We start from the raw sequence: 17,832 nt of genomic DNA, 5'->3' as shown, positions 1-17,832 counted from the left end.
CAAAGCAGGTGGGGAGAGGGTTACCAGCAGTCCTATGAGGGAGAGATGGGTGAGACACAAGTGCCTGAAATGATGTGCATAAAAGAGAACACAAAACACGTGAAACATCACTTAAGCAGAATCACCTCCAGCCTAAGGAAGTGCCTATGAAGTTCTACTGTGGAAAAAAGCAACAGACCCTTTTTGGGAAATCAGCATGCTGAGGTATTTCTCTGAAGTATCCTCACAACTTATGCATGCAGCATAAGGAACTTGAGAGGGATGTGCTGTTGCAGATAAATACCTGAAAGGAGGGTGCAAAGAAGACAGAGCTGTCCACTGCGCCCAGTGACAGGACCAGAGGCAATGGACACTAACTAAAACTCAGGAGATTCCATCTAAATATCAGGAAAACTTTTTCACTGTAAGAGTAACAGCACTGGCACAAGTTGCCCAGACAAATGCTGGAGTCTCCATCCCCAGAGACATTCAAAAGTCACCTGGACCTGGTCCTAGAAAACTGGGTCTCTGCTTGAGTAGAAAGTTTTGACCTGATGACCTCCAGAGGCTACTTTCAACATTTCAACCATTCTGTGATTCATTTTACAGTTAGTCAGGCTGTATTTTTCTCAAGCTAGGTATTTTGTTCTACAGAACACTCACAATAGCACAATGACAGAATTATTTCAAACTCTGCTTAGAAAACAAAATGTTGTATTTATATATATAAATCTATATAAATAAAGTTCATATAGTCTCACCTTCCCTCCTTTGTGCTTTACTTGCTAAACTTTACTCTTCTTGCATAAGGATAAGCAGAACTTTACAGAATATATGTCAGCTAAGTTTCTGACTTTATTACTGTGCTTTGTAAAGGTGTGAATAACTCCATATATCAGTTGAAAATACCTTGAGTAGAATGTCACAGATAGCAATTGCCTTTTTCATGATGGTGCTGTACTGATATCTCTGTGTGGGTTTCTTTGAGATTAGGCAGAGTACATAGGTTTTTCTCTCCACTTTTAATGTTTTTATTAATGCAGGTCACCCTGCATTTTTTATTCCAGGTCACCCAAAACTTCCTGTAAAACTGTTCTCTTTTTTATTGACAGAGCATCCTAACTGATATGTTTAGCCAATTGCTTTATTGTAGCTTTAACTTCTGCACACAAGTCATTAATGGTTTGTTGTCAGTGCTGATCATCTCTCATGCATATTTGCTCACCTCACTTCCAGTCTACGTAGGTTTAAATTTCTAAATGTAATCACCTTTGTACATGGTTGTTTGATACAGATTTGCAAACCACAATGCTTTTGAATGTTTCTAGATAAATGACATTCTGTCTTATTCTCCTTCTTTTCTCCTCCTCTGCATGGATTTCATAAGCCATCATTATTAACACACCACTGTGAAATAGTAACATTTACCTTTTATTTTTGCTCAAAAACATGGGTTTTATTTCAAACGTCTCTTTTAAAAAGCTGTTAGTTGCTTAATGTTGACAATTTTAAACAGTCTGCTGTTATGAATGGCAGTATCTTTATTGACTGTCATTTTTATTATTTCCTACAGATTTTTCCTCTTTTAAAAATTACTATTATTTAAATATTTTCTTTGTATGAGTGTGTGAGACTTCAATATGCTGTCTAAGCTTATGTTTTCATATCAGCTCATGCCTTTTTCTCTCACTAATTTATAACTCTGTAGGTGAAATGTCAGCACAGACAGAACTAAAAAGAAATACTACATCTTTGTTTTCATCAGTATTAATCCAATATATTGCAAAGTATGCTTTCTCTTCAACAATCCAACTGTGATTGATAAATATGAATAAAGACAGTCAAACCTTGAGCAATCTCTGTTTGTTGAATTATCTTCCTATCTGTCTATTCATCCATCACCCCAATAGTCAATCACTTCCATAAAAAAAAAAAATGAGTAGTGATATATTTTGTAGACTTAACTGAGCCTTCAGTGTGTGTCCCATCTCAGGTACAGCAATGTGCTGGAGAAGAGCTCTTCTGTTCTTGGTATTTGCTGTGGTATATGGTTAACAAAGAATGTCACATTTGAGCTACCTCTCATTCATCAGTCTCTGGACTTCCATGCATTAATGGATATTTCTCACTCTCATTTTTGGCTCTTTGCAAAGGGTTGCTCTGTTTTTATTTCAAGCACTTATTTTTCATTATTTTATTTCTCCTTTTTTTCAGGTTTATTTGCTTTGGGTTTTTTGTTTGTTTGTTTGTTTGTTTTAAGTACTGATTAATAAACTTAAAATGTTGTCTTGGGTTAGTGAATTGGTGTTTTGGAAGCAGGGGGCCACAGGAGTGGCTCCTGTGGGAAGCTGTTGGAAGCTTCCTTGGTTCCAATCCCTGCTCCACCTCTGCCCAAGGCTGAGCAGATATGGGAAGCTGGATGTGCCTCTCTGAGTAACATATTCAAGAAAGGAAAAATGAAACTGCAAAAATATATGAAAAAAGACCCGCAGAGCAGAAAATGAGAAGTGAGAGAAATGTCAGATAGAAGACACCAAGGTCAGTGAAGAGGAGGAGAAAGTGCCCAAGCAGAAATTTCCCTGCAGCCCATGGTGAGATCATGGTGGAGCAGTCCCTGAAGCACGGTGGGGTAGATGTGGACTTGTAGCCCCTGAAGTGTCACAAGTGGGCAGATGTGAAGAAGCAGCCTGGGCAGGATCACAGAGAGGGTCAGATGTGGATCTGCAGCCATGGAGGAGCCCGTGCCAGAGCAGGGTGACTGTGTCCCAAGCAGCCGTGACTCTGTGTGCAGCCCAGGCTGGAGCAGTTCCTGAGGGACTGCACCTGTGGGAGGGACTCATGTCAGAGGAGTTACTGAAGGACTCTCTCCTGTGAGAGAGAGGGACCCTGCATTGGAGCAGGGGAAGGCTCTGAGGAGTCCTTACCCTGAGGAGGAAGGAGCGGCAGAAACACCGTGTGGGGAACTGACCCTAAACCTCCCCTGCCCTTCCGCTGTGCCCTGAGGGGGAGGCAACAGGGAAGGGATCTTGGCCAGGGAAGAAGGGAGGGGTGGGAGGGAAAGTATTGACCTGGCCATGTTTTCTATTTCTCCTTGTAGAGTAAATTAATGTTTTGGTTTTTTCTTTCCAAGTCACACCCATCTGTTTTTTGCCTGTTACTGTAACTGGGGAATGCAAACCTCCTTGTCCTTCCGTTGATTCATGAGCCTTAAAGTGGATTTTCTCCTCCCTGTCCCACAGTGCAATGCGGGATGAGCAAGTGGAGGCCTGGTTGATACTGGCTGGGCTGAAACAATGATAAATATCTGCCTGTCATTGTTCATTTCTATTCAGACTCTTAACTGATACCAACTTCTGGGCCTGTCTTCCATGAAGCTTCACAATAATTCAGAAATAAATCTCCTTTTCCTATATTTTTCTGCCATTCCTGCACTATGTTCTCTTTTGTGGTGTCACTTTATATTTCTAAGTTATTAAAGATTTATTATTAAGTCTCATCTTTAAATCCTTCTTGTTCTTCACTGATTATACTTAAAACATGAAACTGAGTATTATTCAGTGTAGCTCTACAGGGCCATTAAGAAATGGTCCTATGGAAGGAAGTGCTTTTGCTGCTTTCGATTGCTTGTCATACTTCGTATACATTTTTTATACAGAAATATTACTACAGTGGTGTGATTTGCAGCTGTAAGAAAGGCAGCCTGTACCATTCCCTTAAAAAAAACAAAACCAAAAACAAACTTACAGAACTGCTTGATAAATAAATACTACTGATGATACTGATGATACTCCCTTTCATAATGAATTTACAATATTTTATATAAATAAAACTCACAGAAATTCTTCATCAGATTTTATGTGATTAACTGAGACATGCAAGCTAGTAGCTAGCTTTCCATGGATGTCTTTAGTAGACCAAGTAAGATCAATGTATGTCTCCACCGACTTCATATTATGGTTGTGCTATAATCTGAAACAAACCACATTCTTTTTCTCCCCCCTTCACATTTTCTCCACCAAAAATACAGTAGCTAGTAAAATATGAATAATAATTAGTTGAAAAAGTGATATATATACAGTGATATGCTTTTAAATACCAGTGTTGTGCACTGTGAGCTATTGAGACTAGAAAGTAAATGTAAAAGTAAATAATTGCAAGACTGTACCAGAGGTCCCCAAGAGTTCAAAGCAGAGGCTTTGGAGGTGCAGAAACATATCAAAGATGGCAATTCAATGCACACAGATGGCCAATTATTGATGTAAAATTGTACACCAAGGTAATGAATCTGCCTGTAGCATGGCTGAAAGTGCCTTTATAGGCACTTTATATGCACAAAACTACATGAAAAAGAAGTGATTCTGCAGCTGTCATGCTTCAGAATTGGATATGCAGAGCTGATCACTCTGACACCCTACCATGTAGTGGTATATATCTGTGATTTTTTTTTTTATTGTCATTAAAGGAAATTTTATTTAGTATCTAGTCTGAAGCTTTTCTGAATGTGTTTGATTGGTCTGATTACCCATATTTAGTGACAGTCTATTTAAACTAGATATGACACTTCAGTTAAATAGACTCACAATTATGCATCTGATTCTACCTTCTTCAAAAGAGGTACAAACATCTGGGGATTTTTTCATCTCTCATCTTTTCACAGTATACAAAACCTATTAATACAATTATCCTTGGTGCCCTTTTGAGTACTGTCTTCATGTTGCAACAGTGAGAGGCTGTTATTCCATCAAATAAACAAGAGTCAGTGTGTATTGCTTTTTAGACATGATGTCTGTCCACATTTCTTAAATGTTATGTCCCACTTGCTTCATACTCCAAAATAAATTTTCCTGACTCTGTAAAACTGGAGTACCCTGATACTTGGATAGGACCTGCATCTGTTTTCAGTGGATTTTGCAGACTGTAGGCACACTCTGACTGTACCTTAGAGCTCCTATTATTATTCCAAATGTTATAATATCATATGTTTGCATGGATTAAATGAAAAATACTGTAGACCTTGGGCTCCAGAATATCAGGTTCACTTTTCTGCCTATTCAAAGCAATCATGTGAAGTGCTTGAAGAAAATGCAGGCAGAAATTCTGCTTCCATCCTACACAGCTCACGTCTGTGCTGATCTCCAAGCTTCATGGAATAGAAATTTGTATTCTTAAAATGTGTCCTTAACAATTGCTTCCTATCATATTTTTTTATAAACAGAAACTGAATTACAATTACATTCAGATCAAAATAAGCTGACATATTTGCAAAGGGAAAATTGTTATGAACAGCTGTGTTAGGTATCTGAGAAAACAATGAGACTGAGAAAGTGAAAGGAAAAAAACCCAACACCTTACTATGCCTTTGTATTCATGCTGCCTTTGAATAGTAATATAGAAAATATGGAACACAGATGCTATAGAAGTCTCTAAATTATTGTGGAACCAAATTTAACAATACACTTTCTGTGGTTCAAAATTCAAAACCCTGTTGAAGCATTTATTATGCTGCATAATTTTCACTTTTGTTATTTACATTGTCTTTATTTCATCCAGAGGCAACAGGAAGACAGATCTTTCAACAGATTGTTTGAATGTTTGAAGTATTTGATTAAATGACTAAGGTTAAAATAAAATGAACTGGAACTTCTGCCTTATAAATTTTTTCACAAGACTTAGGATCAGGCACTATCAAATAAAAGGCTAACCAATAATAGAGTCTGTGATAATGTTCCATACTCATTCAGTCAGAATGTTTGGGGTTTTTTTGTTTGTTTGTTTGTTGATTTAAAAAAAATGTTTATAATGCAGACTACAGGCAACAGATGTGAAGCCACATGTTTTACCTTGTATTGATTTACAGGGCATGGAAAGCAGGTAAAGACTAATTATGAAAGAGACCAATTATTTTTATATACAATATCTAAGAGAAATGGAATATTGACCTGACATAATTCAACCTAGATTACCTGCTGAAGCAGGTGACCTCAAGAGGTCTGTCCCAACAACAAAACTTGTGATTCTTCAACTTCTTTCTTGAGTGGTATTTTCATTTGAAGCTGTTTTAAATTTTTTTTTGCCTAGAACTATTATCTTCTACTTATCTAAACTGAAGTTCATCAGCAAATTTTTCTGCTCACATTTTTGCAGTCCTCATGGGATTCTTAATTTTTGGCATGCCAGATATCTACCTGCAAGAGCATGCTTTTATCTGCAGACTTGGAGATACCACTCATCATTTTCTCACTGTTGGAGATGGTGAATAAAATCAGACCCAGTGATAGTCTTTGGGTAGTGCATGACTGACTTCTCTCTATTCTGAAACAATGAAAATTTATTCCTACGTTTTTCTTCCTGTTCTTTATCTGGCTTTTAATAATTTCCTCTAGTTCCACATAACTGTTGTTATTGTTTGGGGTTCTGTTTTATTTTGTGTTTGTTTGTTTTGAATGCTTGTATGGAATGCCATTAAAGGCACTTTTTTTGTCCACTGGATTTTCCTTTTTCCATGTTTGATGATAAGCTCTCAGAAATCCAGCTGATATTTAGAAGTTCTTTGCTTTAAAATAAAGCAGCTATTAAATCAGTTCTGTTTTTTTATTTTGTAGGGAGATTGTATTTTTAAAAAGCTAGAAAATAAAGTTTCAAACCATGATGTCAGGGTAAAGATCTTTCTACTAGCCCAGATAATTAACTACAAACTGAGAGTGATAAATAAACTTCCTTTCATACAATTTTTTAAGATGACACTGCTACCAATAACATTGCTGCCAATATTTACTAATTTTTATGATTCTATGATTCTATGAATATTGACATACAATGTTTTGCAAAAGTGAAGACAAGGAAAAAAACATTTTCTGCATTGAGTCATATTTTAGCAGTCTGCACTGCATTTCATCAGCCAAACTGTTCACTTCATTGCACCTCAAGCCTATATCCCCAAAGCATCTTATAATTAATATACTTAAAATCTGTACAGCAGACAGAAATGGTTGCCCATTGCTGTGTATTCCCAAATTATTTTAGAGCTGACAGTAACTTCTTTTACAATAGGGCAATTTCCACCTTTACTGTAGAATCAAGTATTGTTATTCATCTTATGGTCAGTATCTTCCCTAATTTTTTTTATAGTTTCTTACAATTTCTTTCTTTAAGGACTTACTAGCTGGCATACTGGATTAGAATGTCAATTATATGTACTATTTACTCTCCAAGTAAGTTTACAATGTTATCATGATATTGATTTTTTATACTTAACACTGAGTCCGATATACTCAAGAGTTATGAAAATTATTTATAAATCCATGATGCTTTTCTGTTAAAAAAAGAAAAGAAAAAAACAAAAAATGGCATGATGTGGGAGGATTATCAAACTCATAGGAAGTTCTGAAAAACAGACTACTGAAGTGTGTAATAAAAATATATTAGGTCAGACAAAATAATTCACATCACTTGGTGTAGCTTTGGCAAACCTTTTCTGTTTATATATCTTTATTACTGGCTAAAATAGATTGATCTGTATCATGTTTATAGGAGTAAATTATAGCTATTTCTACAAGAATTATATAGTAGACAACAATTGCCTAAACAGCTTTAGCTCAAAAGAATAAAATGAAATGTCCTGTCACATATATTCATTGCCTAACTTCGGGGCATTTACCTTAATTCTGAAACTAGAATATTCCTTTATTGATGAAGTAATCTCTTCAGGGCCTTGGTTTCCTGAATCACTCTCTGGAAACACAAGCCCCTAGAAAACAGTATTCATAAAAGTACCTTTATGAAACACGATCTAAATAAAACGTTGTGAACTTGCTGACTCTGAATTTAAAATAATTACTAAAGAAGCACGTCCGGTAGGTGGATCAGAGAGCAGGGACATGGTCTTTGCATTTTTATTTTCACCTCAGGGACCTGTGTTACTGTCAGGTATTACACTCTGGCATAAAATAGGTATGTAGTCTGGAGAAGAGCTGAGTCTCTTAATCATCAGATCAGTTTCACCTGTCATTAAGTTGCTTCACTTGGATACCCAGAAAGTTAGGAAAGTACTGCCTGTGGACCATGGTGAAAGTACAGTGGAACGAAGTGTCTCCCAAACCGTAGTTTATGACAGTCATTAAATTTGACAGAAGACACTGAGGAAGACTTAAGCTCTAACTTTGAAATTTCTACTATAAATTGTTTCAAAAGTAGGTTAAAATAAACTGTAGAAAGGGTAAAGGAAAAAAAAAAAAAGCAGCTGTAATTCACATACAGAAAAAAATTAAAATTGTTAAAATGTTTAATGTTAAAAATTAAAGTTTGTTTGTTATTACTTGCTAATGGGAGAGATGCAAACTCTTACTCAAAGCTTATAAGAGGGCTGGAGCACCTCTCCTATGAAAATACACTGAGAAAACTGGAATTGTTCAGCCTGGACTAGAGAAGGCTCTGGGGAGACCTTACACAGGCATTCCAGTGCCTGAAGGGAGCCTACAGCAAAGCTGGGGGGGGACCATTTTACAAGGGCAAGTAATGATAGCACAAGGGTGAATGGTTTCAAACTGAAACAGGGAAGATTTAGGTCAAACATTAGGAAGAAATTCTTTTAATGTTAGGGTGGTGGGACACTGGGAACAGGTTGTGGATCACCTCTTCCGGGAAGTGTTCAAGGTCAGGCTGGATGAGATTTTGATCAACCTGGTTTAGCAGGAGGTGTTCCTGCTCCAAGACAGTACCAAATCAAAAAATAGATAGTACGAAGGAGTTCATGTATAAAATTTTAGGTGTATAATTAATAAGGCTTTGGGTGTTAATTTTGGCTATGCATGTTTATATTAGACAAATTGAACTGTTAAAACATTAACTGTACAAACAATAAATCCTTCTCTCCACCTGTAGTGAAGTTCTTTTACAAAGTATTCTGGCTATAATTCACTAATTAAGCAAACAGATCATTTTAAACTAAATCACCTGGATGATGGAAACTAACAAAATGGCTTCAAGTAAAACCACCATATTCTTGTCCCACAAGTGAGAAGGGAACTCATTATGGCATGTAAAGAGGCTAATTGGACCATTTGGGTAACACAGGAAATGTAGGCCTCCCTTACAGCAATATGTGAAAAAACACAGTGATCTCAATTGCTCTACAGAGGGTTGGTATTTAGTCACTTTTCTTACCTCCCATCTCCCCACTGAGTAAAAAGCTCTGAAATTCAACAAAACGTATTCAAATAAATAGAAAACTGTTGCTCTTAATTCACCAAACCTTGTGCAGGGTAACCACACTAAGCATTAACATTATACAGGTAGTTAAGATACTTGTATTGTTTGTAGGTTGTGGATGAGTCACATTAATTTTCTGTCCACCTTCCAAACAGGACTAAAACATCTATCATCATTTCTGAGACATCTTCTTTGTTGAGGAATGTCTAATAAGCACCTCCTCTGGTAGACTCTGGGGCTTGAAGAGCTTCCTTCCTTGCTGCTGGAGCTCAGCCCAATGCAACCAGAGACCTGTCCTAGGCCAATGGATGTAGGTGTTGCTTTCCTATCTGCTGTCTCAACCAGTAGTAAAGATGAACATATATGCCAGAGACACACACATTTAGAGGATATTAACCAAACCAGCTATGTAGACTGCCCACAGAGACTGTGCTGCCTTTAACAACGACTGCATATAACATTGCCAGAACTCATATAAAACATACGTTCAAATAGCCAAATCCTAATTCTATTGGACTAATCAGGATTGAAACTTGCTAATAAAAAGATTGAGTCCCTTACTCTCTTGTTCAAAAGGAGAGGCACATTCATGGAGCCCTTGAATATTAGCATGGGACCTCAGCTCAGATGGTATTGATGCCTAGATCCTTGACCTCCTACTCATTAGACAGTCCAGCTTGAAGTCTGCTAATGAATTAAACATGCACACACAGGCATGCACATACATACAGGTGCACACATGCTCAATGTGCACATATGCACACACACCAGCTTAGGGGAAAACACTCTGGTCTTCCAATGACTCAAGCCCAGTCACACAGGCCTTATGACTCTTGGTATCCTTTCCACTTGCTGGTGGTGGGACTCTCACTTGCTCCAGTTGGCACAATTCATGGAGCCACCATCATGCACAGTGAGATTTTCGAGTCTCTTAGCTCGAAATTCACTCACTACAGACACACACTCCTTTGAAGTGTGGTCTCCCTTCTGCTGCCTATGTTGAGACCCTCATTCACTCCAGCTGCTGGCACCACAGACATTAGGACCACAATCACCAGTGATCTAACTCCAATGGCAGACCACAAACTGTCACTTTCATCTCTCCAGTTTCTGGCACCTAGACCTTACAACACAAATGAGGAGAGGCTCAGGAAAGAGTGAAGAGTCCAATAGGGCTGTTCTATCATTGTGAAGACAACAACCTGGACAAGGCAACCTTTTTTCTAATGTTGTGTGAATACTTGTAAATAACCCTTGTAATTATGAATATAAAATAAATTTCTTACAATTTATTTACATCTCATCAATTTACAGTGACAGTAATATTTCATACTTTAATTAGGATCATGTGAACTAGCTACTGCCAGTTTCTTACCTAAATTTAGAAAAAAAGTTTTGTCAAAGTTTATCAAATATAAAGCATCATTTGCACAATATCAGTACAGTTTTGTTGTATTTTTTTCCTGTGCCAAAGTTAAATTTCAAAACAGAGGAATGTTTTGAATTTCCTGCGAACTTCACAAACTTAAAACAACATTTAAGAGAGAATATTCATAATTACACAGCTCATCTTTTCTCAGAATACAATGCAACCACAATGAAATAATAATAGAAAAATGTTTGTCTTCATAGAAAAAAAATGTTTCCACCTGGGTTGGCTTTTTCAGGTAACTGTTCTTGAAATTGCCTTTGTAGTAGCAAACGCTTTTAGACAAGATCACAGTAAGAAATGTAGACTCAAGGCAAACACATATGGTCAGAAAATTATTAAAAAATTAAACTGCATCTTAGTCAGTCAGTCATGTTGCAAGGTATGCTGGTGTACTGCATCCTTTCTTGTTAGAGCAGGACCTGAGGCAATTTTTGTCAGAGCAAGAGAAAAAGAGATAAATTCCTGAATGTCTGCCTTATCCTCCTGTGATGTTTATTATGCAAAATAAGAAAGGATTCTTGTTTTTCTTTTAGCTAGCTGGAAAAGAAAAAAAAAAAAGGTATTTCACACTCATAGTCTCTTTTCCTCCTTTGCAATCCTTACCAGCTACCTGCAGAGCAGATTGCAATGAGTGCTGCTGTCCAGAGCTGAGTGTATTCTCTACAAGGAATGGAAGAAGGAGGCTCAGAGGAGACCTCATCACTCTCTACAACTACCTGAAAGGAGGTTGTAGCCAGGTGGGGGTTGGTCTCTTTTCCTGGGCAACTCTCAGCAAGACAAGAGGGCACAGGCTCAAATTGTGCCAAGGGAGGTTTAGGTTGGACATTAGAAAGAATTTCTTTACTGAGAGGGTGATCAGACATTGGAATGGGCTGCCCCGGGAAGTGGTGCATTCTCCGTCCCTGGAGATATTTAAAAAGAGACTGGATGTGGCACTCAGTGCCATGGTCTGGTAACTGCAGCGGTAGTGGATCAAGGGTTGGACTTGATGATCTCTGAGGTCCCTTCCAACCCAGCCAATTCTATGATTCTATAAGAAAGGATATCTAGACTGGGGGGCATACAAGCAAGCTGTCTGAGAAGCAAGAGACCTCATTAGAAAAGTTAAAGCTCATTTAGAATTAAATCTAGCCAGGGAGATCAAGGTGATTAGCAAAAATTTCTAATAGGTATATTAACAGCAAAAGGAAGACAAGGGAAGTTATGAGCCCCCTCAGAAAGGAAATAGGAGAACTAGTGACAAGTGATATGGAGAAGGCTGAGGTTCTCAATGACTTCTTTATCTCAGTCTTCACTGACAAGGGCTCCAGCCACACTCCCAAAGTCACAGAAGTCTTGACTTCTGTTGGAAGGGTTGGAAGGAAGAACTGCCCATTGTAAGTGAAGATCAGGTTCATGCCCATCTGAAGAACCTGAAAGTGTACAAGTCCATGGGACCCAATGGGATGCACCCACAGGTACTGAGGGAACTGGCAAATGTGGTTTCTAAACTGCTGTCTATTGTATTCCAGTAGTCATGGCAGTCCAGTGAAGTCCCCACTGACTGGAAAAGGGGAAACATAACCCCCATTTTCAAAAAGGGAAAAAAGAAAGATCCAGGGTGGTCAGTCTCACCTCTGTGCTCGGTAAGATCATGGAGCAGATCCTCCTGGAGGCACTGCTGGAGCAGAAGAATAATGAAGAGAGGACTATAATCAACACCAAATCATGCCTGAAAAACCTTGTGGCCCTTTAGGAAAAGGTCACAACATCAATAGACAAGGGAAGAGCAACCACAGATACTGTCCCACATAATATCCTGGTCTCAAACCTGGTAAAATATTGGTTTGGTGGATGGACCACTTGGTGGATGAAAAATTGGTTTGATGGCCGCACTCAAAGAGTGGCTGTCACCACGTCAATGTCCAAGTGGAGGCCAGTGACAAGTGAAATCCCTCAAGGATCAGTATTGGGGCTGGTTCTGTTTAATGTCTTTGTTGGCAACATGGACAATAGCATCGAATGGACCCTCAGCAAGTTTTCTGATGAGACCAAGCTGTGTGGTGTGGTGTGGCTCACACACTGGAGGGAGGGGATGCCATAAAGAGGGACCTTGACAGGCTGGAGAGGTGGGCCCATGCCAACCTCATGAAGCTCAACAAGACCAAGTGCAAGATCCTGCATCTGGGTCGAGGCAATCCCAAGCACCGGGCAGCGCTTGGGCTGCGCAGTGATTGGCTTGAGAGCAGCCCTGAGGAAAAGGACTTGGGAGAGCTGGTGGATGAGAGGTCCAACATGAGCCACCAGTGTACACTTGCAGGCCAGAAAGCCAACCCTATCCTTGGTTGCATCAAGAGAAACATGGCCAGCAGGTCGAGGGAAGCGATTCCCCCTCTATTCTGCTCTCACCTGGAGTACTGCATTCATCTCTGGGGCTCCTATTACAATAAAGACATGGACATGCTGGAGCATGTACAGAGAAGGACCACAAGGATAATCAGAGGGCTGGAGTACCTCTCCTATGAAGACAGACTGAGAGAGTTGGGGTTATTCAGTCTGGAGAGGCAAGGGCTGTGAGGAGACCTTATTGTAGCCTTCCAGTAGTATCTGAAGAGGACCTACAAGAAAGCTGGTGAGTGACTGGTTGGAACTAGATAATCTTAAATGTCCCTTACAACATCCCTATGATTCCACAAAACTGTTTTCATGTCATTATATGTTTGTGTTTACTGTATCTGGAAGTATGTTCATCCTCTCTCCTCCCCTCCTCTCTCCTCTACTTCTCTCCCCTCTTCTCTTGTCACTTTGAGCAGCCTGGTGTAGAGGAAGGTGTTCCTGCCCACGGCAGGGATATGAGGTGATGGTGGTGAGGTGTGTGTACTAAGATGATATTTAAGTTCCCTTCCAACTTATACAATTCTATGAGGCTATGATTCTTCAGAAAATTGCTACCGCTCTCATACCAAAACAGTAAATCTCTAGTGTAAATTACAAAAATAAATAGTGTTTTAAGTTTGGCTGCTATTATGATCCCCAAGGAAAAGTGCTTAAAATAGGATGGCTTCAGCTATATTTTCTAATTTCAGTTTTTCTCATAAAAGTATCTTATATGTGCAATATATCATATGTAAATCGATTAGCTTTTGAGAATTTTTTTTAAAATCAAGACACACCACTAAATCATGAGATTATTGACTCTCTAAATTATTTCCATCTTATTTTCCTCACACATTTAATAAGAGGGCACTGAAATTATGAATATAGGTATCATGATCATTCTAAATCGACCAGCAAGAGCTTCTGATCCTACTCTTGTGAACTCTGTATTTGATAACCAGTAAGTTAGTGGTTATGAGTTTGCCTTTCTCATAGGTAGTATTGAATTATGAATAGCCTTTATCATTTATATGGTTTTACTTTAGCACAAGAATATTTGAGAATAGTCACATGGAAGTCTGATTTCTTTATTTTAGAAAATCTACTTAAGAAAAATTCTGAGATTTCTCACTGTGCAAAAATTATCTAAAATAGCTACTTCAGGAAATCACACTGGTCACACCAGTATTATAACACAGGAAACCATTATTATAAGACAGATAATAAAGGTGTTTCTTACCTGTAAAACCGTTGTCACATTCACAAATAAAAGTGTTTGGAGTAACATTGCTGCAGTTGCCATTGAAACATATATGTGGCTGGCATTGTCCAACTATTTCTGCACAATTTTTACCTGTTTAAAAGGGATAATTGAAATATTGAAATTTATTATTATTTTTTAAATGAAATGCCAAATGTATATGCAAACTAATTTTTCTTTTTATGTAATATATAGGCCGATGGATATTTGTGCAAATGTTGATTTTGAGAGTTCACCAAAATTACTGAGAGCTCAAAGCAAGGCATAAAGATATTCAGCTGCTGTAATATGAGCTATTGTGTTTAACCTCATTTGTCAAATAGTTCCAAATTCATGTATATCCTAAAATGCAGAAAAGTATTGTACTTTTAGTTTCTTTTTACAAATCTACCTTACATTTTCTTCTACCATTATGAACAAAAGATTTCCTCATGCGGAAGTCAATTTGACTGAATTTTTCTAAAGACACAGCTTTCAGGAAATTACAACTCAAATTATAATTTATTTATGCTATTACATCATATGGGTCTAAATATCATATAATTATATTTGCCACTTGAATTGTTGTTAAGATATTTTTCATATTTAAGCGATTTTTTTTTAATTTAGGATAGACTTTATTTTATGGGAGGCACTTTTTTCTCCCTTGCTCCTCTGCAGCCACATGCATAATATATAATAGTTTAATCTCCTAGTTCTTCTTGTTTACATATAGCTTATTTACTGGACCAGCACTTCCTATAAAGAAATAAGGCATTAACCAACGCTGTCCAATATAGGCTAGCAGAATATTCTAAGCATTGTTTTCTGATAATATGCATGGTGTTTGCTTTTAACAGAATTGCTTGTGAATCGCTTCATTAATTTGAATTAAAGTAGTATGTAAAAATTTTTGATATTATTATTTTCACAGCATTTTGCGCAGCCCCCCAGAAATCATAACAGACATAGAATACATGCTGCATATCATTTTCCAACTAATTTGCTAAACTTTGAATAACTGTGAAAATATTTTTCTCACAGCATCGACTTATTCACACCTGCATAATCCTCTATTTGTAAATGCATTATTAACCAAATTATTATGCAGTTTGAAAAGCAATCAAAAATAAATTACAGAAAATTTTATGCAACATAGCCTTCATTTCTGTGTTCTGTGAACCTCACTTGTTCATGACCCATCAGCTGTGTTTTATAGTATACACTTTTGGGAGAGCATATAAGTTCAGTCCACCAAAGGATTCTGGTCCACAAGTACAAAAAGAGCTACAATAATCTTTATTTGATGTGAATGAATATTTCTGGTACTTTCTGAGGGATTCCCAAGATCCATTTGAATACAATCTGGACACAAAGAGTAAGTATTTTTTAATGCTTGCTCTTCTAATTAGATGTTTGAATAGCCAATTAAAAACAATTTTTTTATTTAAATATATTCTAATGTAACTTAAAAAGTCTTTAAATATACAGGGAACGGGTTTTGGCAAGTTCAGTGAAATGCTCATACCAACAAAACCTTTTAGTCTTTTTCAGCAGTTTGGTCAACTAACTAATTCTAGGGAGCTTACTCCAAATTATTTGAGTAATTTGGTGTAAGACCTTGAACTGCTGAATAAAAAATCTGTTAATTCTGTAATTTTACAAGTGCTTACTTATATCTCATGCTTAAGTGGGAAAAAAGCATGACAAAAACTCAAGAACTTATTCTGGTTTTCCCTACAACGTAAGTATTGTAAGCAAGTATAAACGTTCTTCAAATCACAGTATCCTATGAATTCTTCAAACAGTATCCTATGAATTACTCCATGTGAAAAAGACTCCGTGTAAGTGTGGTAGTGGCAATGGCTAGTCAAACTACACATAAACCTTTGATAGTGGTGTTCTCGCTGTTCTATTGCTCATTAAGAAAAATGTATTATCTATGCAACATTTATTCCTAGAGGGGAAAAGAAATACCTGAAAATTGTGGAGGACACATGCATTCATAAGAATCTTCAGAAAGTTCTGATTTCTCAGTACAGGTGGCGTTGTTTTGGCAAGGCTTAGTGGAGCATATATCAAACTTCTGGCAGAATCTTCCAGAATACTGTGAGAAACAATGGCAATTATATGCTTTTTCCCAAACATGGGTTAGACATTTTCCATGCCCAGAGCATAATGGTGCATTTGGAGATTGCTGGCAGAACTGCTGCTTCACAGTTACATTCAGCCGAAGGCCCATGTTGCACAGAAGTGGGCCCCTCTTATGAAGCTCTGCAAAGTAATGAGTTCCAACACCAAGCCAGTTAGGGTCAACTTGGTGCAGTCCTCTTACCTGGCAAACAAAAATCAACTGCTCTTGAAAAAAACCAGCTTTCGGGCAGTTAATAAATTCTTCTTTGGAGACATTTACCAAATTCATTCCATAGGACTGAAAGGATGGCTCAGAGGAGATGAAGAGACTGTCACCTAATTGGAGCTGTAAGGGGCATATCTGAGGGATACTGAGATTTTGTTCTTCTGAGATATCCCCAGTAATACTTTTGTTCATATTCCAACATTCAGTGTAAAAGTCTGTGCAGACGTTTTCCCTCAGTGTCCATTTTATTAAAGTAGGTTTTGGTTTCACACGCCATTCAGCAGTCATTTGCTTCTCACATACTGTCTGTCCATTTACACTGTAAAGTTGAAGAAAGCACACCAACATCTGAACTGCTGATTTTATAGTCATTGTTTCACCTGGAAAATGGGAGTTTTCTTTCACACCTTCTTCATTACTGAGGGTAGCTTCAGAGCATGTGTTCCTTAAGGTTCATCTGTCTTTTCCATGGCAGCCTAGGAATTCAAACAGAAAAAAAAATATTTTTTTTTTCTCTCCAAATACAGTTGAATATCAAAGCCTCATTACAAAAATAGAAAATATACAGCAAAGTAAGGTCTGAATACAATTACACTGATGTGAAACTGGAATAAGTCCAGTTAACTGATCAGAGCTACACCACTGTAACCGAAGTTCTGTTTTCCTACTTCTATTTTTGCTAGTTTTCATGTTTTCATTTTCATTTTGTACATTTTATTGTACTTGTGTATGGAACAAAAAGAGCCTAAACACATACTTACATGTTTCTTTCCTCTCTCTATTGACAAAAACTAAGTTAAGATAGGACATCTGTGGAAAACTAAGTAGTACACGAGAACCCCAAAGTTCTCATGAGGTTTTAACTACAGATGTTTTTTCTCATAATGACTTATCATTTGTGGTAAAAGTAGATATTATGAAGGTGTATGCATGTGAATTATGGCTTCATTAAAGAAAACCACATCCTCATCTCTTCCATGTTAACATACACTAAGCAGAACAATTAAATCCTTGGTTTTGAAAGTATATATCTGGAAACCAAAATCTTTAATCATATTCTTGAGATTTCTTGATGGTTTGCAGTCAAAACCATTAGAAAGTCTTCCAGGATTATTTAATTTATACAAAAGCCTTTTTTTGGCCCTTAAACATATCTGGCAATTCTTACTTCATTGTGATGAGAGATTACAAAACAGAAAAAAAATAAAAAACATATAAGATTACGAAGCTTGCTCTTGGAGCCATAATGAAAGTGATGAA

At 37.4% G+C, this 17,832-nt stretch overlaps 1 protein-coding gene across 3 annotated transcripts in view; it reads right to left on the bottom strand.

The window, feature by feature from the left end:
* The window catches only part of EYS (eyes shut homolog), a 724,585-nt gene extending 707,542 nt beyond the window's left edge, over window positions 1–17,043 (bottom strand). For all 3 annotated transcript variants that reach the window (XR_011725383.1, XM_071741624.1, XM_071741625.1), the window contains exons 1-2: window positions 16,191–17,043; window positions 14,214–14,327 (exon numbers count right to left, since the gene is read on the bottom strand). Coding sequence is in view for 2 of the 3 variants with exons in the window: in XM_071741624.1 (XP_071597725.1) it covers window positions 14,214–14,327; window positions 16,191–16,944 (868 nt within the window). In the remaining variant the exon portion in view is untranslated. The remainder of the gene's footprint in view (window positions 1–14,213; window positions 14,328–16,190) is intronic.
* Window positions 17,044–17,832: the final 789 nt, after the last annotated feature.

This window comes from Heliangelus exortis, chromosome 3 (assembly GCF_036169615.1).
Source record: "Heliangelus exortis chromosome 3, bHelExo1.hap1, whole genome shotgun sequence".
Taxonomy (NCBI): domain Eukaryota; kingdom Metazoa; phylum Chordata; class Aves; order Apodiformes; family Trochilidae; genus Heliangelus; species Heliangelus exortis.
This window is presented reverse-complemented; position numbering and strand designations above follow the sequence as displayed.